At 51.3% G+C, this 22,258-nt stretch overlaps 1 protein-coding gene across 1 annotated transcript in view; it reads right to left on the bottom strand.

Annotated features, from left to right (window-relative positions):
• MN1 (MN1 proto-oncogene, transcriptional regulator) overlaps positions 1-20,928 on the bottom strand; it is a 36,656-nt gene extending 15,728 nt beyond the window's left edge. The window contains 2 exon segments of the mRNA XM_042866083.1: positions 17,461-18,230; positions 18,232-20,928. Coding sequence (XP_042722017.1) covers positions 17,461-18,230; positions 18,232-20,894 — 3,433 coding nt within the window. The 5' untranslated portion in view covers positions 20,895-20,928.
• Between the last annotated feature and the right edge of the window lie 1,330 nt (positions 20,929-22,258).

Below are 22,258 nucleotides of genomic sequence, written 5' to 3'. Positions count from 1 at the left end.
TAGTTTCAGGATGCAAATTAAATGAGTACTTGTTAGCCTAGTGGAAAAAAAAAGAAAAAGAATTTGTCTCTGAAATATTATCAATCTCCTCATGAGCAGAAGGTTTGGATACAGTTGGTTGAAGCCTGTTACGTATGTAGTCATCTTGTTCCCAAAGAAATCAACAGGAGCAGCATCCTCATATCCCAAAGTCACATCTTTATCCAGCTTAGCTGCCAGGGCAGGAGGACCTCAAGCCCTCTGGCTGCTGAAAGTTCATCCATCAGTTCCTCCCATCTTCTTCCCAGTTCTGCCTGCATTTCATGCAAGTGCTTCTGCTGTATCTATAATTCACAATTACGAGCCCATAATACAAAACTGCCACAGGCAAAGTCAATCACTCCCAGGGGTCTCACTCATCTGAGGCTCTTGCACACCAAGAAGTGGTGATAACGTACATTAACACTCTGGGTTAAGCTACATGAGCTCAAGAATATTTGTGAAAATACAGCTGCAGTTTACCAAAAGCTTACAGGAAGGTAGAACAAACAGCATCCAGGATCTTTAGCTATTTCATCCAATTTGTTTAGAGCATTACCTTGAAATACATCTCACTGCCCTTCAGGACACCTCCAGTTGCAGTTTGTTGGTCTTGGAAGTAGTGGCTTATATGAGAAGACCCTAGGAAATGGCTTCACTAAAATCAAAAGGAGTTAAAGGAATTTCAAGGAAAAATAAAAAGAGATCAGAAACCTAAGAACAAAGTCTGGGTCTCATCCTAAGAACCTGCAGAGGGACATGATAGAGATGAAGGCTCCTTGGTCCACCCCAGGGAATGCATAAGGCATGGAAGTACCACTCTAAATCCAATGGTTTTCCAATTGTGATTTGCTAATTCCTAGTAATTTGTGAACAATTTCTAAAAAGTTTAAGAAAAGTAACAAAAAAAAAAAAAAAAAAAAAAAGCAGACATCAGAAAGCTTGAATTTGTTCAGCAAGGGCCAAAATCTCTGCAGGAAAACATACAGGCATTTGTAAATCAGACTGATACCTGATGTTGTGGTTGCAAAATTGCTGGGTCCTGCCTACAATAGAAAAATCTCAAGTTCTGGTATAGCCCAAATTTAATTTTGGCTGCAAGAAGAGATGGAAATGTTGTTGCCAAATAATAGATTTGGTGCATTCAGAAATATCCCACAAAATAGCAAAAAGGTATGTTGATTCAGCTGGAGGTCACACAGCTGACTGAGCATCAGGGCCTGGTTGCACAGCATGTTTTAAAGTTAAATTTATCTGGAGGAAAACCAAAAAATACATCATCAGATAGAAGAAACACACAGCCACGTGAAGGAAGAATGGCAACGAAGGAAATACACCTTAAAAAAAACCAACACAGCACAACACAACGAAACCTGGGTTACTTAGGTAAGTCTCTAAGTGCTACTATTAGGATGAGCTCATCTTTTTCTTCCAGTTGTCACATCACCATGAAGAGTCTTCATGAAATTCTCAGAATAGCAGCAAATCAGGAGCAAATAGCTGTTGGAGGAACAAAGTCATGTACTTTTCAACTGAACATTAACTCTAAAGTTTCAAAGACCTGTAACAGAATGGAATGGGCCAATACAACTCAATGCTGACGTGGTCTCATCTCCAAACCTAAAGGTAGAAGTATGGGCCATATTTCCTTCCTAGCTGCGTGCTCGTGTGATTTATGAACCACAACAATTTCAGTATCACTGGAAAATGAAACGATGACAGACAATTAACTTTCCACTCCATGTTAGCAGCTGTGTAGGCTCTGTTTGGAGCGATCAGGGACAAGAACTCCAGAAGTGCCAACTTCCACTTAGTGACTGTGCAGGAAGAGCAGGGACAAGGGACAGGACGGAGCAGCACCAAACCACACAAGTGCTGACACACCAAATCAAGATGCATACCTCATGGTGATGGGTAATCTGTATAGGATTAGCAGATGACAAATTACAGTTCACTTCTGTCCCATATGCATCTGCACCTATTTGTTAAAACTGCTGTTAATCTGAGCGTGATGACAGAAGGACCAGCGCCATAGAAAGGCACTATAAAGGGAGGGAAGAAGATTGCTCGCCTGTGTCAGAAGACTCCAGGTTCACAGGAAGAAGCTCCACCAAGGAGGGACCTCCAGAAAGAGACCCTTCCCCAGTGGCAGTCAGCCCTTAATGAGGTCTGATCACACACGTGAACTGCCTTCCCCTGTGCTCCCAGGCCTGACCGGGTCCTTTCTCCAAGTGCTCAATCAGTGCTTCAGGCCAGGACTCAGCAGTTACCATACAGTATACACAATCCCTGAAATTTATTTCAAGACCTCTAACAGGGGCTAATCTGGGACCTATTATCACAGAGATAACCAGATATCCTGACGTTAGGAAGACTACACTAACTGCACAGCTCTTCCTTTTACATCCATTACAGAACCACGGCCGCCCCAGAGAAGGGAGGCCCCAGGTTTCCCTTGCTTACCCTAGTGCCCAGAAGAAAACCCTCTAGACTCAGCCACTCTCCCCAAGGCTCAGCCAAGCAGCACTTTTCAACTGAGTTAACAAAGGAGTGGTAGAGGAAGATAAGTTTAAAGCAGATACAGTATGCAAATAGCACGAAGTGATACAAGCACATGTAGAGAAAGCAGTGACTGTTTCACCCATGCCTGCTGAGCTGCGGACCTGCAGTACAAGCTGCAAAGGAGACAACAGACACATCCCTCAGCCTGGTGTGCTCCAGGCATGGCAGGAGCCAGCCAGAGATGAATGCTAGCACAAATGGCCTCATTCTTCCAGACACAAATGACAGCATTACTTAACTCACGCAAGCTAAAACAGGGGAATCTGCTGTGGACAATTCTTTACCCCTATAAAAAGTAATTAAGTAGCATAGAATCATCTTCTGGGTGCATGCTAATTAGATAACAGCAAACAATCTTCCTATGCACATGGTCTGCAGGAAATGTAAAGCTTACAAATGTAAAGCTTACACCGTCATAAGCGACCAAGATCCCTTTGCGAGAGGATTTTGCTCACAACTCCAGCACTCACTGGGCTGGGTGCTCCTCCACTGCACACCCTGCACATCCTGCTCGCTCTAGGGAGGCCCACTGCCTCAACGTGCAAGCTCCAAAGAAACACACTGCTACAGAAATAAAGCCAAAAATGAAGACATTGCTGCGCAACAGCATAAGGACCACCTCTAGTCTTTATAACTATCTTAAGAAGGACACTGCTTGTACTTCGTTGCTCTGTCAAACTGGGCAAGATTTTAAGTACCTTAGTTTACTGCCATAAGGCAACAAATAATCTCCACCCCACAGCTGACTCACACATTCCATTTGCACAGGCAGGGTGAGATGCAGGTGGTGCCACTTGAGTCACACCACCAAAACCCTCACCCAGCTTCGCCACAAGCCGGGGCCGCTGTGCGTTTAACACACTGCACTACATGCACCTCAAAGCATGTGAGACACTAGGTTAATTGGCCAACGTCAGAACTGGTTATTCTGAAGGTAAGAGCATTCAGATTGTGTTTTAGACATCTTTTGAGTGGCAAGCTCCAAGCCACGCCGCTAACCAAGAATGTGTCTTCAAACAGAAGCATCGTGCCCTCCTGGATGAATGCTTTGTTTCCTGGAAAATGCGCTGAGAAATAGGTACCCATAGCAGCACTGCAATAAATTATTCCATCCTCCATCCTTCCCAGAGGTTGTATCCATGCAGCCTCATCTTCCAGATGCACAGCTGCCAAGACAGATGAAATTTTAAGCCTGCTCGTCTTAGATAAGAGGGTGAATGAAATGAAAGCAGTAGCACCCATCACCAATTAAACCACGAGGACATATGCATGACAGAAACCGAACCCAATTTCTTACTGTGCTCATCTTGATCCATATTCCTCAGGCCAGCAGCAGCAAGGCAGCTGTGCTGGAAAGAGTTAATCTTGCCTGGAACATATCTCAGATTTCTCAGAAAGTCAAAGACTGCAGCTGAAGCCGGGCTGACTGCTCCCCTGCCTGCCTGCAGCCTGACCCCTGACATTTCCACTCTGCTTCTCACTGGCACAGAAAACTTAACTATACACAAACAAACAGGTTGGGAGGACAGATAAATGGAACGCAGGAGGAGGAGAAAGGAAAGATTTCTCGGATTTCTTTTAATAGCTGTGATTAAATAATAACAGCCACCACCAGACCTGGGTGAGGGGCTGGCATTTATCAGTAAAACCCTCAAGTCTACAGCAAGACATCTCTGTTTAATTAATCCTGAAAGGGTCCCTTCCCCCTTCCCCTTCCTAGAGAGGTTTGAGGATCCACACGTTTAAAGATACAGTGAGTCCTTTTTGGGCTTTTTCTTAAAAACACAAGGGAACAAAGCGCCCGTTCAAAAACACAGCTAGGATTTACAAACTCTACTGCAAAGAATTCTATCAGATGAAACGAAATTGGCAAACCTTAACGGAGAGGTTAGCTTTTGAATTAGTTGTATTTAACCCTCTGAAGCAATACACACATGAAGCAATGTGTTTTTACAGCACCCTGCTGCGAGCGTGCACGGAAGGATAGCAGACAGGTCCACAGCCATCACTGTTAGAGCAGAACCACCTTCCAAGGACGGGATCTGTTCGGTGCTTGGTGCAGCCCCACCACCCCGTTGTCGTCCAGTTTTCCCATCACCGCAGTGGCATCAACATCACTCCGCAGTGGAAGAGCATTCACATGCACCCAGACCACAATTTTACCCATGCACAGCCAAAACACTGGACCCCATCTCCTGTCTGCGTGCCTTCATTTTGCTCTGGGAGGCCCTTCTGGAAGCCACCGCCTCAGCAAGCCCCTGCCCTTTGATTCTACCCGCGGGGAGCAGGGCAGGCAGCGTCTAGCAGCAACGCGCTCAGCCCCGAGGCCAGACAGACACCTTGAAACCAAGCAAGCAAAGCAACCAACCCACTCTTAGCTCGCTGGAGCGTTGCAGTTGGAGCCGTGCCTCCAGCACTCCCGCGCTGCATCCTCCCAGCCCGGCACACAGCGGGCAGCGATGCTGAACGCGGAGCCGCGCGGCGCTCCCAGCACAGCACCGAGCTCCTCCTGCTTCTGAACGGGTTGTCACTTTCACACGTATTCTTTACAAGCTGGCCGTCAGCATTCATCCTTTCCTCTTTTTCCTGCTTCTCAATAACCATCGAGATGAGTGTTAGCGCCTTTTTAACCTCCTATTCTCCCCCCATTTAATTCTCCAACACGACTTTTCTGAGGCTTGCCCGGCTCAGAGGAAAGCAGTTCAGAAAATGGAAAACTGTTGTGTTCCACATTCATTGAAGTAACGCAGTAAGCACGATCTGCTTCTCTAAACCCATTTTTTTCCTTCTCTTTTTTCCCCAAAACTTTCCAGAAGCTGAATAAACTGGTGGTGGAATTACAGATATTTATTCTTTTTGCGTGTAGAGTAAATTGCCAAAGCAGCAAAGGGAAAGGTGAAGAAAATTTTGAAGTAATGATTTCTGATACAATCAAAAGTGAGAAGTGGGAGAAAGGGTTATTTTCAATTTTGGAAGGAAGTTATATATTCTGTAGGATTTAAAGAAAAAAAAATCCCAGGAAAATATAAAATCAAAACCTGTTTTTTTTTTACTATCTATATTTTAAATACGTTTCTTTCTTAGAGAAGCACCAGGATTGGGAAGGAACTGCGATGAACTGCACGTCTCCATGTATCCACGCACCAAAAAATGGTTATGCAATGACAAGAGACAATTCGGTATGTAATCAAAGACAGAATCCCGACGTTCAGAATGACTGTAACAGCAGTGACTTTGAAAATGACAAGGGGTTTGGTTTTTTTTTTTAATAGAAACAATGGCCATCAAGATTTTTCCTGTAACAACCAACGCTTAAATGCATATCTTAGTATGCAGCGTGCTGCCAGGTATAATTAGTACCAAAAAAAAAAAAGCAAGAAAAAAGTGATGCGTAAGAAATTCATACTTACAGTGGAGCGGCATTCTGTAAATGGTTAACCATTCACCAAAGGGCAGCAAACCCTTCTGATGACAGACAAGTTACTCCTAGGGCATCACATCCAGACAAGAGAAGCCTCAGCGCAGCCCACGGCTTGGCCAGTTCCATTTCATTTTCCTTGTAAGACACCAAGTTGCTAACAATAAGATGGCTGCACAACACCCAGCCTCTCAGGTTTAACACTATTAAGCTGGGGCAGAGGCAGTGCTGCAGTGCTGTTTGGTGCACGGCAGATAATCAGGACCTCTGTATTTGCATGTGGTTCTGCCCTGCAGCAAAACAGGGCCTCAGAATCCGTCAGGAATCCAGAGCACAGTGCAATAACAAAAAATAGTGCTGGATGTAACACTATACACTCCATGTGTTCAACTACCAGAAATGAGAAAGCACACCGACCATTCAACAGCATTTGTCACCAAGAGCCACTTCGTGCAATCGCATTTGTGGCTTTTGTAGTGCTTCCCTTTACACAAAAACTTACAGAGCCAATGCTCCACCAGCACAAAACTCACACGTTACAAACAGCTACACTGAAATACTTCAATGTTCAAAAGTTTTGCTTCCAGGGAATGGCACATTTGGCTGTAAGAGCCACGATTTGCAATACTGGCTGAACTACTGTGATTGACAAACAGTGAATCACAGAAAGTGAATCACAAAAAGGGAAATTTTGTGACTGAAGAGAGAGCCGTTATGTAAGCCCCGAAATAAGGACTGTAGTATTTTTCTGTTCTTTGATCGGAAGATTATCAGAAGACTTTGGTGAGACTAAAAATACGCCTTTCCAAACCAGAATTTATACTGAGCACAGTGTTAGTTAGGAGAAAGCCAGAAAAACAGTGCCACAAAACAGTGCTAAATCACATCGGTAACACACCGACATGCACTGAAAATCACAAAGGCTTCCAACTCGGAGTGTGCAAACTGGTCACTATTTGAGAACACATTTTGAATGACGAACTGAAGAATTTTGTGATCACCTCCCAGAAGTTTGCACATCGCTGGGAGCAGGAAGAACCGATTGATGCAGTTTGTTTCTGTGTGAACACGATGCATGAAGGAGTAACTAGTGAAAGAGCAACCCAAGGTGCATCTTCGGATGGCAAAGAACAAGTTTCAATGAATGCAAAGGAGGAGTGAGGACCTCCTCTGCCCCTGCAGCAAACACAAACTTTTATAGGAATAAAGCAGCAAAAAGACAAAAACTTCCCAAATGCATGCACGTGGTGACAGGACATGCATACTTTGGCTGCGTGGATAGCAGGCTCACCTGAGTGACATGCTTAAGATCGTCTTCAAGAGTGTCTGCGTTGTAATTCCTGCCCAGCTTTCTAAAGAAACAAATACAGACTCACAGATTCCTTCTCCGATTGTGTTCCTGTATGGTTTAGGTCAACAGCAGCATTCTCACTGCCTGCAGTTACACAGGAGCAGGCCCCTTACATACAAGCAGGGAAGCAAAATTTGGGAGAAAAAAAGCCATTAAAACCTCAGCATGGGAAGCCTGCAACGGCCCAGCTAGATTTTGATTTCAACCAAGGTGTCCAACAAAACATCTTCAAGCAGAAAAAGAGCTCCAGAGAGGTTTTACAAGTAATCAGAATCGATCTGATAACATAAGGCCTTATGTTTCTTCTGCATTTCACATTTTGGAGCGTCCCAAGTGAAAAGTCTTCAAAGAGTAGACTGTCCCAAAAGCCATGGAAATGGCAGCTCGGTGCTATTGCCAAACTGCATTTCCACTTTGAACATGGAAGCTTTCAGGTGCATTCATTCCTATCCATATCTTCATCGTTCCAAGGACTGTTTGCACCCGGGAACTATTTTATTAGTACTATGAGAACACCTACCAGTTTGTTTAACAAAAGTATTTTCCTCATGGCAGCTCAGCAGCAAAAAGCTGCTCCAAGCAGGCATCCTTCTGTTAGCCCTATGCCTACCACACAGTTTTGTTCTCACCAATGGAACCCTTTTATTAAAAGGAAACAATTAAAAAACTTGATTGAATGCCTTGATTTGCCATTGCTTGCAACTTGCTGCTTATAATATTATCGTGTGTTGGCTGGAAAGACTGCTGTAACCCAAACACTCACGTGTGTTGCATACACACCTTATCAATGGGAGAATCACCATTACTCACATCACAGAGCTATTCCTTCTAATCCAAGGAAAAGCTGCCAGAAGGAAGAAAAAATACCTTGGCTTTCACACGTACAAGCTAATGACCCATGGCTACACGAAGCCAAAGTCAGTGACAGCAACGCATTGGGTCCTGCTTGTGATATAATTGCTCTAAAAAAGAAAGCAGCACAGAAATACCAACACCGCAGATGGAAAGAGACTCCTGTCTCCCAAAATTAGCTCTGTGTGTACACCCCCACGCCGCAGGATCTCCAGCCTGGATTGCTGAGGCTCAGCACAGCGGGGCAGCTCCGCTCCTTGCGAACATTTCAGTGAGCAACACGTTGGGAATGTGCAACGGTGGTGTGGGCAAGAGATGCCCCAAAGAGATGCCCCAAAGCACACATCCTGCAGAAGGGACAGCGAGGCAGAGTGCGGCACTGCCTGAAGCACACACCTCAAACCCACCAGGTATTTTCCCGAAGGTTCCAAGGGGGCAGAAAGAGGGGAGGAGAAGTACTGAGGATTAAAGACAGATCAATTTTGTTCTAAAATTTTAAATGAAACGCTCCTGTTTTGGAAAGAATTTCATTAAGGTGAAAATATAATACAGAAGTACCCATTTAGAAAGAATGTGCTATTAATTCTTAGCAGTGTGTGTGAAAGGGAAAATTGCATTTTTATCTAAATGGTTTTCTCTGCATAATCCATTTACAGTATTCTTTTACAGCTCAGTAATGGGAACTTTTCACATTTCTATTTGGGCCGCACCACTGTGAAAAGCAGGAGCCATCTTTAGAAATGATTAAAGCACAGCCCCCCCCCCCCAGCAGGTTCTGGGAGAAGCTCCACAAAAAGAGGGCAAAAGGCAAATAAAGTACATCTTACGGGATGGGAGCAAGAGCAGAGGGGAAAAACCTCCTGTCTTAATGACGTAAGCCAAGTTTTTGCCAAGGAGAGGAAAAAGGATGTGGGTTAGATTTTTTCTAATGGAGAAGAAAAGGTTTGGTCTTTTTCCTTGTCTGTGTATGAAGCAAAACCAGCTCCTCTTCAATGCAGTCCATCCCAGACATATACAAAATGGTTTTGCGTTATCACTGAATGCACAGGAATATTCAGAGCTAAAATAATAGTTACCAGTACATACAATTAAAAAAACATTTCATCATCGTCAACAAACACTCACTTCTAAGAGTTCCACACCACTTGAAACTAGATATAATCTAAGCAATCATTCTCAACCGTCAACATGAGGATCCAGGTTTTCCTGCTGCACTGCCATCAGCTAAAGGCAACGAAGCTCAAGGCAAAGTGAAAGCAGACTCAGAATTGCCCGGACCACACTTGGTGAGGTTTGCTCCATCTGATACAATTAAGGTAAAATAGAAGATGCAAAGTTTTTAAAATGTTAGATTTTCGAATCAAACGTCTGGAACTCAAACACCAAACAGCACAGCATGCTGGCTTGGTGCTTAATGCACAAATAACCATTCTCCAAATCATGCACCAGGGCCCACGAAGGAAGTTAAAGCAGTGCATTTTCTAAGCGTTGTTAGATATTCTTCACCTCTTCTTTTCTTTTCCTGTGTTGACTTTTTTAGCTTATTTCTGAAAATCAGTACAACAAATCATTTTATTCTTCAGAAAATATAGATGTAAGTGAAGCAGACATGTAAAGACAATTGGACAATGAATAGTTTTTGTTCCCTTCACCTCGCCATACTTCTCACTACAATGCAGTAATTACAGGAATCTGCTCCTGTTTTAAGCTTTACAGTAAGCTCTTTCCAAATTTAAGGCCAGCAACCAACCCTTCATTACGCTTAATAGGTAGACATAAAAACTTAATTATATCACAGTCTCTCCAACTGTATGTTTTACCAGCTCCTGGAGTTCATACTTGTCTGATTCAAGAAGAGATTTTTAATCTGTTCTGTTCCATAACAAAATATTTGAGAATCGTGCACAAAGTGGTCTAGAAAACAATCGAAAATACAAAAGGATTTGGGTAATTATTGGAGTAAAACTTCAGTGCTTTGTTAAAGGAAAAAAGAAATATGTCAGCTCATACAAAGAAGATTCACAGAGCTACAGCAGCAGCAGGACGGTGAGGCTGCGCTCCGTGAGCCCTGGTCAGAGCCCACAGCTGCCCTGCAGCCCAGAGCAGCGCTGTACCCAAACACAGATTGATTTCTTCATTTCTCATATGTACCTCAGTTCAAGTAAATTCAGAGATGCGATACATCCGCACAACAGACTGCTTTATATCAGAGTCCTATTTTGCACGCACGGAGTTTAAAGCAAAAAGCTGAGCTTACTGCTGTAGCTTTCCCTCCGACAGCTGTCCCAGCATCCCTGCACCACTTCAGAGCCATCTGAATTCAAACCCATTTTGCAGACAGCTACCACAAATAATGATAAAAAGATGGCACAAATCATCCTACTGACTAAAAGCAATAAAAAGGAACGAGGAGGAAGGAAGTCACTCGATAGTCTCTCTTCTCTTTGGTAGCCCCCCTATCTCAAACTAGACAACGTGACATTTTAATTGCGATTGAAACAGTCCTCATTTTGGTTCTGCCTCTAAAATTAAGGCCTTGTACAGAGAGCAGCTGGGATTGGGATGCTTTCTCCCAGCATACAAAGAAAAGCATGTGCTTATATTTAGAGGTAGAGAAGGGAACTACAGCATCCAACAACAAGAAAAAGCAGAAAAGAAAAATCATACCGATTTTATCTTCAAAAACACACTCATGCTTCTGATTTGTTTAAATCAAGGATGTGTTACAAGTGTTTGACCCAATATCCAGCAACAATAAAATCTGTTCCATCATAAAATAACAGCTGTTGTGCACTTTATATGATAATACTATTTTTGAAGTGTATCAGAATTACTGTCTCATACATTGTGGTAATTTTCATTGTGATTACAGTGGAATTCCCTGTTGGGGTGGGGGTGGAATACAAACAATAGGCACGTTTCTATTATTTTCATGCTTTTAAAACAGTTATTGGCCTCAAATTTGGGCTACCCTTCTAACTGAGCAAAAAATAAAAAAAGTTTTGCAGTGTAACATCGTGGAGTGAATAAAAACTAGCAGAGCAGATGAGTCGGACCAAAAACACCTCTAACAATAAATGCAAGAAGCTATCCAGGTGTCCTGGAGACGTGAGGGATGCCCTGCTTGTGGCAGCATCGCATCAGGACCGGAGCTCACATCACAACAGAGGCGCCGTGCCACTGTTAAAGCCACAGCTGAAGCCATCGTGTGCACGCATTGCCTGGGGAGGGTCTGCTCCTTCCCCTGTCCAAGAAGAGAGAAGCAAAGGAACACAGCCACGATTCTTCTACCCCTGGATATCTGGAGGTGGTGATAAATACTTCCCCATTGCCTCACTTTCTTTTTCTGTTGCTCGGATGGAGGAATGCATTCAGCTTACTGCACTCACACGCTCCGTCAAAGCGCCGCAACTGCTGTCTTTTTTTCCAGGAGAGGAGAGAATAGAGAGTGGGACCTTAATACAGACTCCCCCACGATCTAAATGAAACGCAAGCCCAAGCATCCATAAGCAGAATGACTTGACCAACTGTGCCATCTAGCCAGGAGCCGGCAGCACTCACAGCACTCACAGCCTGCTGTAACCCCGCAGACAATCGGAGCATCACCTCCAGCACTGGGTGGCAGAGAGGTGCTCCCTCTGGCCGGGCTGCATTTGCATCCCTGGTTGTGTGCTATCTTCCATCCAGTGCCACCCCGTGCCTCTGTGACTGCGCTCAGCAAAAGGCTTCAAAATGTCACAGCGGAGGAAGGCGATCGGAAAGAGAAAGAAAAACGGGAAGGTTTTTCTCTAGGAAAGAGATGCTCAAATTCTGACCAGCTAATAACCCTGCCTCCATTTCCTATGTGAATGGATCCATTTACATCTTCATAGCAAAATGGTTTCAGGGTATTTCAAAGAAAAAAAAAAAAAAAGAAAGAAAGAAAAAAAAAAAAGGTCGTGCCATTCTTTTTAAACTGCATTTTGGGGGAGCGTTGAGGGGAGGAAGGATGTGGCCATCCCCAGCTTTTGCACCACGGCTGCTTCACACCACAAATTAAAATCCTCGATCTTAAACCAACTTAATGAGGGTATGAAATGTTTTAGATTTTTCCTACCTTTACAAATGGCCGCTTTTTCAATTAGCTGCGCTTCCTCAGCCTCGGGATGATCTTTCTATTAGCAATACAAATGCTCTCTAATATTTGGCAAATACTAATTTGCCAAATTAATGAGATGCAGACTTAACTCTAAAAATATATATTTTGTCACACCAAAAAACCACGCTCTCACAACCGCTCTCTGATTAAAAGCTTCTCTGCGATGGAGAATATACCAAGTGCTGAAGGCCCAGCAGCCAGAACTGAAGCTAAGAGAGTTAAGAGAAGAAAAGGCAGCGCCTCACTGTTCACATCTCGCTTTTAAAGGCTCCAAGAGAGATCCAAGAGGTTGGGCAGGGTGGCTGACAGGGAGAGGCTGCAGACAACCTCCAGTACAACGTTCTGCAAAGGACCAGCAGAGCTCCTCACAGCTCATACGTGTGTTATTTCTGTGTTTGCTCTCAACTAAACCGTATTTATTTTAATGCAGAAATCTATCGAGGCAGCACTTAAACACAACCAGATTGCAGCTTCCCAAACCGAAAAAGCTCCTTCAGACAAACCTCAAAAACTAATAAAAAATCTGGACGGTGCAGCGTCATGCACTGCATTTTTAAGCTCAAATACCAAGCAGGCACAGATAGATTTGATAAAATTAAAACCAAACGCACACAACTTATGCAACGACAGACACCCAGCACGAGCTGAGCGCACAGACAAGGAGCAATCCACCTTTGGGAGCTACAAGTGACCAACACACACATGCACCCTGGGGAGCGAGATCCCCGGGATATGGCTCAGAAGCATCACCCATAAAATGTATTAAACTTGTACCAAAAAAGCCTTTGCGTTAAAAGGGCCCCCAGTAATTAGTAATGCCTTAATAATCAGTCATGTTTTAACGGCATCAACCAAAATGAAAAGTTTTTGCAAAGGAAAAGTGAAGAATGATGGTATTTTTATACAAGCCAGCTGTCTGAGCACTATCAGCAAAATAGAAAAAAACCTGCTTTACGTGTTAAAAGCTGAAAAATCCCAGATGGGGAAAGCCAGGGTGGACCCTGAATTCCTCGAAGACCGGACAGCCTCACTTATTATAATTTCCATCAGGTATTTCCACCCAAAAACTCCTGGGGAAAAGTACAGAAGCAAAGCACACACCTCAACAGGAGCTCCCTCTTAAAAACACCCCTCAAACAAATGAAACGAGGAATGCTGTGCTTCAGAATACCCACCCCAGCCTTAAATGTGCCCCCCAAAATACAGGCGTGCATGTACAGATGAAACTTGGCTGCTTTTGGAGGCTAGGATTTTTAAAGTGGAAGAAAAAGGCACAGGGACAGAGGCAGTGCCATGCGGGGCCGCTGGTGCCTGTAACCAAAATGGGAAGGATCCCACAGAGCATGATGTGACCGGTCACTTTTTCTAAGTGTGCTCTACGAATGAGGCATTAAAACTGCTCCATTTTGGGAAATCTTGTACAAAAACCAGCATGCAAGTTGGGCCACCTGAAGATTCACTGTAGAGCTGGCTTCATGTTTTCTGTGGCTACTCTGCCACTTTAGAAATATATGTGATATGAGAGACTAAAAACACACAGCCATTTGCCCAGCACTAAGATTTCACATGGCCACATACAGATATTTTGCCATTTACACATCCCTGTTATCCCACAACTGAATGTGCCATTATAAGACAGCACACTTTGTTAAAAGAAAGTGCAAAGGTGCAGAGCATGTTGGTGATGTGCCTTAGTTCTGACACAGCCGCAGGTCTGTGGACGAAAGGGCAAATGGAGCGGCCACGGGAGGAGCTGAAATGCCAACAAATTCACACACTTATGCATCCAGTGCTGCATTATAGCAGCTCTAGCAATATTGCAAACTCTCCCCTTCTCTTTCAGGCAAACAAAGCAGCATCAGGAAACACACATTCATCACCGCCGAGTGCACCCAGCGCAGTCAATGAACTCACTTCCAGCAATCCTTACAATGGCACCAAACCATGCACTGCTCCCAACGCTATTTCAGCGCATGAAACACCCCTCAACATATCCAACACACTCAGCCTCAGCAAACAAGCCTCATCCCCCAGAAAAACCTCTCCGAATTTAGCAGTGCTGACAACAAAAGCACGCACTGGGAAAAGAAAGAAAACAAAGGCTCCCAGCGCCTCAGCAGGACCAAATTTGTCCTTTGTGAATACGTTTGGTAGTAACTTACACACGTCACCCACTGCTGCACCAAGAGCTGTGCCCTCCCGGCTCCCACGAATGCTAGGTTGGGTGTTATGATGGAATATGAACACCAACTGAAGGATGAAGCACAAAGCAGTGCTGCGCCCAGCACAGCACGACGGCCGCGCAGCTCTCGGACTGCGCTCTGATTTTTGCCATCAGCGCCTGCACGGTTCTGGGTTGCACGTGGATGTCCTCACCTGGCACATGCAGCACGGGACCTCCCAAACATCAATTAAGAACGAACACCAAGAGCCCGACAGAACTCAGTGAATGGGTTTCTGGAGAACAGCAATCAACACCGCGCTGAAGGGAAATCGCTGTGCTTCAGTGAAACCAAGCAAAGCAAAAAGCTGCTGAACTAGAGCTGGTTTTCACGTGAATGGGATCGAGTTGCTCTTTGTCAGCTAGAGCCACGCTACTGGAAGTCAACAGGAGCTCTCCAGGCTGAGCACTGTGATGTTTCTCTGCCGGCTGTAGCTCCACGGCAGAGCAGAGTGTGATGTTATAGACAGGGGAAGGAGCGATCGGCCGTCACCAAGGAGGTGCTGGTACAAGAAACTATGAGTCACAGACAATGCCTGACTAAAGCTTGTTACTAAATAAGACAAGTGCATGTGAACTGCAGTCTGAAATACCATTATCTGTCCTCATCTACCTTTAAATCTCACAGCTTGCACAGACTGCCAGGTAATTAGCTAATTATTTCACTACCGGCATCAGCATGAAAAAAGAGATGAATCATAAGGAATGCGAACAGCCACGAAAACAACTCGAACAAGTTGTCTCCCCCAGCAATCCGGGCATCACTCGCATGTGCTTCTGGTGCTGCTGAGTTTTAAGGAGCTCCTCAATCACAAAGAGCCCTCTGAGAGCCACAGTGGAATCGGAGCCCTGGTCCTCCCCCCCCCAGCACGCAGCAGAGGAGAGCAGCACGAAGGCAGCACAGAGCCCAGCGCTGCAGTCAGCCCCATGCATCACCGTGTCCTCCTCCCCCTACCCCTGCACCCAAGGAGAACCAACGAGATCGCAGGTTTCACCATCAGATTCAAGCAAAGAACATTTTCTCTCCCGCTACATTGTGTGTCAGCACAAGGAATTGTGTGCCAGAGAACCACAGTCAAGGAAAATTCTCTGCCGGTGTCCCCGAGTTTTGCCATTTGAACCCTTCCAGCGACAGAAGGGTGAAACCAAACAGTGCCTCTGTCCGCTGCTGTAAAACCAGCCGGCTGTTTTGTGCCTCTGAAATACCCAAACCCGTCCTTATGTAGGACCCACGATGGAATGGTTTCCTTCTGAGTGATGAGCTGCTCCAACAGCAGCGCTGTGCTTATCGCGACCAGGGACGTATTGCTCAAGATGTTACTAAGAATAGCGGTGATCCAAATGCACGTAGGAGTGCTGTGAAAGAAGGCACCGCTCCACGCCACGCACACACAAACAAAACACACCGAGTTCTAAGCCAAACTGCACTTTTAATAAACGTGCAGACTGTTCACGGCTGGTTTTTTTTTCTTTTTTTAAATCTATGGAATTAGGGTTTAGGGAATAAATTCTCCTTTTGCGATCTGTTCTTAAGCACAAGGCGGTGCGTTCACGGCTGTGCATGCGTGTGCAAGGGGATGTGTGACGGAGGGAGGGCGAGCGTGTCTGTGTGCAGAGTCTGCCAAGGTGGAACTGACAGGAGCTGTGATTTGTGCTAACTAGCTATTGATCCAGTCAGATCGAGATGTTGTGTACAAGAAACAATAAAAGAGAAGGGGCCAGGAAGGATGCTGTGTGCAACTCCATTTAAAAATGGAAAAGAAAGGCCCCAAACAAACCAATTTATGTCCTTGCCTGGGTGAAGCACGGAGAATGCTGATGGGCTTCCTACAGTCTGCTGTGCATGCTAAACACTCCCGCTTCAAATGAGAGTCTCCTGAGCTGGGCATTAACCATGAACAAAGAGACAAACAGTGGGGGCGAGGATTCACGCTTCAGAAAGCCGAAGCTGGAGCACCGACCAGAACTGGGAGTGGGGAACTGACGATGCCCCAAGCACCTGAGCTCCATCTCATTTCCCAACGCCTTCCTTAGTGAGATTGCCGAGCACAAAACGCAGTAAAAAGTCGGTCTGTAAGACCTAGCCTAACAAAAACAATTCCAAACTATGCCGTTGTGCCAAAACTGCAACTTCCCTGGGCTGAAATAATGCATTTCTAGCGTGGAAGTCATGCACGTGCACTTGTGGCACGTCACACAACCACCCGTGTGCCCTCAGACACGTGTGCCCATTGTAACGTCCCCATGGTGGGCAGGGAGCTCTAAAATACAGCCGTGAGACGACAGAACAGAAACCGACTGAATCCATAATCGCCTTTATCTTAAACAGCCTTTATCATAGGGAGTTCTCATTAGAATATTTTTTTCCGAGCTCGGAGAATTAGGATGCCCTGTGGGCACGGGGAAGGATCAAAAATGACAATGAATGCCAAAATGAAACATCTGCCAGCTAAGCAAGTTTTACACCAGTGGACCCAGAATCTAAACTTAAATTTCCTTCTCACTAAAAAAATAAAAACCAAGAGCACCACCCTGCTACCCGGCTCCTGGCACATGCAGGAAAGTACCTGAAACTGCACGGGGATCACTAACAAATACATGTTCCCACGGCTTGGACAGATCTCTCTAAAAGTTCAGAGGAAGCAGATGCAAAGCACAGCAGTGGAGCCCCTCAACGCCCCCCCCAGCATCTGGCTGAGCCCCCACACCTCAGTGCTCTGCAGGTGGCCACTAAGCTCAGAACCATGACCCTGGGCCCCGCCGGGCTGTGGGCGCTTTGTCCCCAGCACTGCTGCCCCACCGAGCTGTGAGGCAGGGTGAGGTTGGTGCATGCCTGGTAACCTCAACGGCAGCCCACAGTCCCCCCCCGTGGGCCAGAATGCGCGCGGGACAGCAGATACCTTCTTTGCTGGGATTCTGGGGCTTGGGCTTCTCCCACGGCGCCATGGGCTTGTCTTCCTCCTGCCCCTCCATCAGGGCCTTCTCACCGGGCAGGTACCAGGTGGAGTTGTGCTCCGCCATCAGGGAGTCCAGGTCAATGGTGCTCATAGCGTTCTTGACACCCTCTGAACAACACCCGCCCAGGTCACTGTCCCCATTCTGCCCCGCACACTCCCCCTTTTTGCTCTTCAACCCCAAGGGTTGGTCTTCCGAGATGCTGAACTGCTGCCGCTGGAGCTGGATCTGCGCCTGCAGGATCTCCAGAGGGTGGATCTCGTCCTGGGCCGAGGTGCTGGTGGGGGTCCGCACCTGCTCCATGCCCGGCGTGCCAGGGTGCGCGCCCGCCGTGCTGCTGAGCCCGTAGCTGTCGGGGGTCGAGGTAGATGTATTGAGGAGGCCGAGGGCCAGGGGCTTCTGTCCGTTGAGCAGCGCGTGCTCCCCGCGGGGCAGCTTGGGCGAGCCGCCCAGCAGCGGGCTGCGCGTGGGTTTGGGGCCGGCGTTGTCGGAGCTGGAGGACACCTCGTCTTCGTTGCCGTAGCTGGTGCTGACCTCGTCGGCGAAGTCCACGTGCGGGGAGCCGCCGTCCGACTTGGTCACGCTCTGGATGCCGCTGTCCAGCGAGGACATGAGGTCGGGCTGCTCCCCCAGCAGCAGCTCGCCGCCCTTGCCCCAGGAGGGCGAGGTCAGGGGCTTATCGTGGGGCGTGCCCCCGCCGCGCTCCGCGCCCGCGGCCCCCGGCGGCCCCCCCCGCGGCCGGAGGCGCCGGTTGCCCCGGGCTGACGCCCGCCCCGCCGCCCTCCGCGGCCGAGAACTTCTCGAAGAAGGTGCCGGGGCTGACGTGCCCGCTGTCCCGTTTCCGGCGGCCCCGCCCCCGCCCGCCGCCCGCCTTCCCCTCGCCGCCGGCCGGCGGCTCCAGCGCGAAGCCGGGCGAGAGGCTGCTCTCGGCGGGCAGCAGCGGGGCGGCCTTGCCCGCGCCCCCGCCCGCCGTCGGCCCCGCCGGGAAGTAGTCCGGGGCGGCGGGCGGCGGCGGGTCGGGCTCGGCCTGGCTCAGCTTGCGCTTGGCCTCGGCCGGGCTCTTCTTGTTGAAGGTGACGTTGAGGTTGGGGGCGCCCAGACTGGCGATCATGTTCTGGCAGGCGGTGGAGAGGGCGGCCAGGCAGCTCTGGCCGAACACGTTGTCCTTGCCGGCCGGCTTGCTGAAGGAGCCCAGCGACAGCGCGCCCAGCTTGCTGGCCGCGGGCCGCGGTGGCGGCGGCGGCGGGGGGAACTCGGGCGGGGGCGGTGGGTAGGCGCCGGGCGAGGCGCTGAGGGCGGGCGCGCTGCCGTGCGCCGGGGGCTGCCGCGCCGCCGCCCCGAAGGGGAAGCCGGGCTGGGCCGCGAAGTCGGCGGGGCCGCGACGCTCGGCCGGAGCGCTGGGAAGGGCCACGCCGCCGCCGGGGGACTGCAGCTGCGAGAGGCCGCCCACGGCGGGCGCGAAGGGCGGGTGGACGCCGGGCGAGGGCAGGGCCTGCGCCGGGCCTTCGCCCGCCATCCGCAGCGGCTCCTGCAGCCCCAGCGCGCCGGCGCCCGGCCGGAAGAGCACGGCTGCGCCGCCCGGCTGCAGGCCCAGCTCGTGGGGGGCCGGCTCGGCCGGCAGCCCCGGCCCCGCCATGCGCCGAGGCAGCAGCTCCCCGGGCGGCGGCGGCGGCCCCGCGAACCACGTGCCGTCGGGCGCCAGGTGCGGCGCCGGAGCGTCGAAGCCGCGGGCGGCGGCGGCCTCGCGCTCGAAGCCGGGCGGCGGCAGGGAGCCGGCGGGACCCACCTCGCCGTGGTGCCCCAGCTGCTGCAGGCTGGGCGGCCGCAGGCGCTGCTGGCTGCGCGAGGCCATCTGCTTCATCACCAGGGCCGCGTTCTGGCGCTGCGCCAGCGCCGGGTGCTCGGGGCCGCCGTGCGGCAGCGGCCCTACGAAGGCGTCGGGAGCCGGCGGGGTGAAATCGCCCGGCAGCCCCGGGTAAGACGTCGGGGAGAGGTGGCTCTCCATGGCCGGGCCGTGCATGCCGCCGGCCCAGGAGGCGCAGCGCTCGACGCCGGGGTTGCCGGGGAAGTCGAAGCGCGGCCGCTTGGCGACGCTCACGTAGGGGGCATCGAAGTGCTGCAGTCTTTGATTTGGTGGCTGTTGCGGAGGAGGGTGCTGCATATTAAACACGGGGTCGGCGTAGGGATGCATATTCCTGTTCTCCAGTCTGTGAATAGGGTATTCAAACTGTGCGTGCTGGTTCTGCATTATCGGCCCATTGTCCTGCAAGTTGGGGTTGGGAGCGTTGGCTTCTGTTTGCTGTTGCCTAGGGATGGCCGGCGGGCAGGAGTTCTGTCTGGCCAGCAAGCCCGGCGGCTGCTGCGGCTGCTGCTGCTGCATCAGCGGGTGCCTGGTGCTGGCCACCGGCTCCAGGCTGGCGGGCATCTTCCGCGCTCCCCCGAAGCGCTCAAAGAAAACGCCGTGCTGCTGCTGCTGCGGCGGCGGCGGCGGAGGGGGCTGCGCCTTGGCCACGGCCATACCCGGCGCCCGGGGCAGCGCCGTCCCCGCGAAGCCGCCGCCCGCCGGCACCTGCCGCCCGCCGCCGTAGTGCGGCAGCTGCCCCTCGGGCTCCGACGGCGAGAAGACGGGCAGCTCGAAGTGCGCGGCGGGGCCGTCGCCGGGGTAATTGTATTCCAGCGAGTCCTGCGCGGGGAGCCGCCGCTGCTCCAGGCCGTGGGGCTCGGACGAGCCGGCCGCCGGCAGCCCGTGGAAGGAGGCGGCGCGGTTGGGGGACTGGTCGAGGGGCAGACAGGGCGCCGGCACGGCGTGTCCGGAGGCGCCGGCGCTGTGCTGCTGGAAATCGGGCAGGTTCCCGGCCCGCTGCTGTCCGAAGCCCTCGGCGCCCTGGCTCTCGGCCATGTGCTCGTAGCCGTCGGCGAACGCCGTCTGCCCGCCCAGCGCGCCGTTGTAGCCCAGGAGGCGGCCGCCGTGCACGCAAGAAGCGCCGGGGTCGGGCCCGAAGTTGCCGCCGAAGTGCGGCTGGTGCTGGTGTTGGTGCTGGTGCTGGTGCGGGTGGTGCGCGCCGCCGTGGCCGCCGTGCGGCTGCTGCCCGCCGAAAAAGCCGTGCACGGGCGGCTGCATGCCGGCGCCGTGCAGCTCCGCGGGGCCGCGGCCCGGAAAGCCGTAGCCGTCGCCGGGCAGGCTCATGTTCATGCCGAGGAGGGGCGGCTCGCCCAGCGCGCCCAGGGCCGGGTCCACCGCGGCCGCCGGACCGCCGCCGGGGAAGGCCGGCGCCTTGAAGTGCGCGCTCATGCTCAGTCCGGGCTGCCCGAAGCCGCGCTCCCCCTGCCCGCCGCTCCGGCTGCTCATCTGCGGCTCGAACTGCTCCAGCCCGAACATCCTGCGCGGCTCAGAAGCGCATGGCCGCCCGCTGCCCCGCCGCCCCGCTCACATCGCGCCGCGCCCGCCCGCGCTCACCCCGCGCCTCTCCGCTCGCTGCCGCCCGGCGCTGCGCTGCCCGGGAGCCGACGGGGCGCCGCGCCGCCGCTCATAGGCTCCTCCGGCGCCCGGGAGCCGCGCGCCGCATCGCCGTCCGCCGGACGCGCGGGGCTCCGGGGGCGGCGGCGGGGCCGGGACGGGCGCTGCGTGCGGGCGCTCGGAGGGCTCCGCGGCGCTCCCCTCGCGCGCTCTCCCCCGCTCTCAGCCGGCGCTGGCGGAGCAGCAACAAGTTTTGCATTTCAGCGATGAATTTCAGCCATCGGGGCTGCGCCAATGAGCGCCGCGCGGCCCGGGGCGGGGCTCGCCGTTAAGGTGGCTCCGCCGCGCCGGCTCCTCGCCCCTCCCGCTTCGCTCCGCTCCCTCCGGCCGCTGCCCCGCGGTGTTGCGGGGGGAGCTGCGAGGAGCGATGCCCGCCCGCCCGGCCCGGCCGTCGGGGTGCGGAGCGGAGCGGCGGGATTCGGGCGCTCCGAGCCCGGGAGGTGCCGCTCCCGGCGGCGCGCGGTGGGAGCCCTCCCGATAAGGGCTGAGACGGGGAGAGGCGGCCCGCCCCGGGTCCGGGCAGCGGGAACGGAGCGGTCCGAGCGCGGCGCCCTCGGGGTGAGAACACCGCTTGGACCCCGGGGAGGATGGGGAGGGAAGCGGCACCTGTGGGGCTCGCAGCTCGCACGTTTCGTAGTGAAGAAAAAATAGGAAGAAAATGAAATTACTCGCACCAAAAGAAAAAAAAAAAAAAAAAGAGAGGGAGAGATCTATAAATAAGCGGCCGAGAAGTATTTGTGTATGGCAGCAGAGTTTTAAAGGGATTTTTTCTGCAGGATCAGGATGCCGCGCTGTGATTAAATATTGATTTTGTGTAATTAGTTTTCATGTGAACTATCCTCCTCGCTGATGGCTTGGAGATTTCAGAACGGGAGAAGAAATGGAATCGGACGTGGAAATTATTACTTAGCGGAGGGACGGGGGTGCTCGGGGCCGGCGGCGGCACAAAGGGGAGAAGCGAAGTTCCGACCGCAGCGGGGAGGGCGCCGACAAAGCGGAGCGGCGGAGCCCCGCAGGCGGAGCGGTTCGGATCCCGCAGTTTTGCGGCTCCCGCAGGGCCCGACCCCCTCTTCCCACCACCACCACCATCACTCCCCCCAGCCCCGGGGCTCCGCGTGCGCTCCTCCCGCGGCCGCCGCGCGCCCCTCCGCGTCCCTCTGCGCCTGCGTGCGCGCCGTCGGAGCGCGTCTTGCGAACGGGCGCAGCGCCCCCTGGCGGCCGCGCGG

The sequence above is a fragment of the Lagopus leucura genome, unplaced genomic scaffold (assembly GCF_019238085.1).
Source record: "Lagopus leucura isolate 7727_CA_CO unplaced genomic scaffold, USGS_WTPT01 Super-Scaffold_806, whole genome shotgun sequence".
In the NCBI taxonomy this organism is placed as follows: domain Eukaryota; kingdom Metazoa; phylum Chordata; class Aves; order Galliformes; family Phasianidae; genus Lagopus; species Lagopus leucura.
Note: the sequence above shows the minus strand (reverse complement) of the source record. Positions and strands in the feature narration are given on the sequence as shown.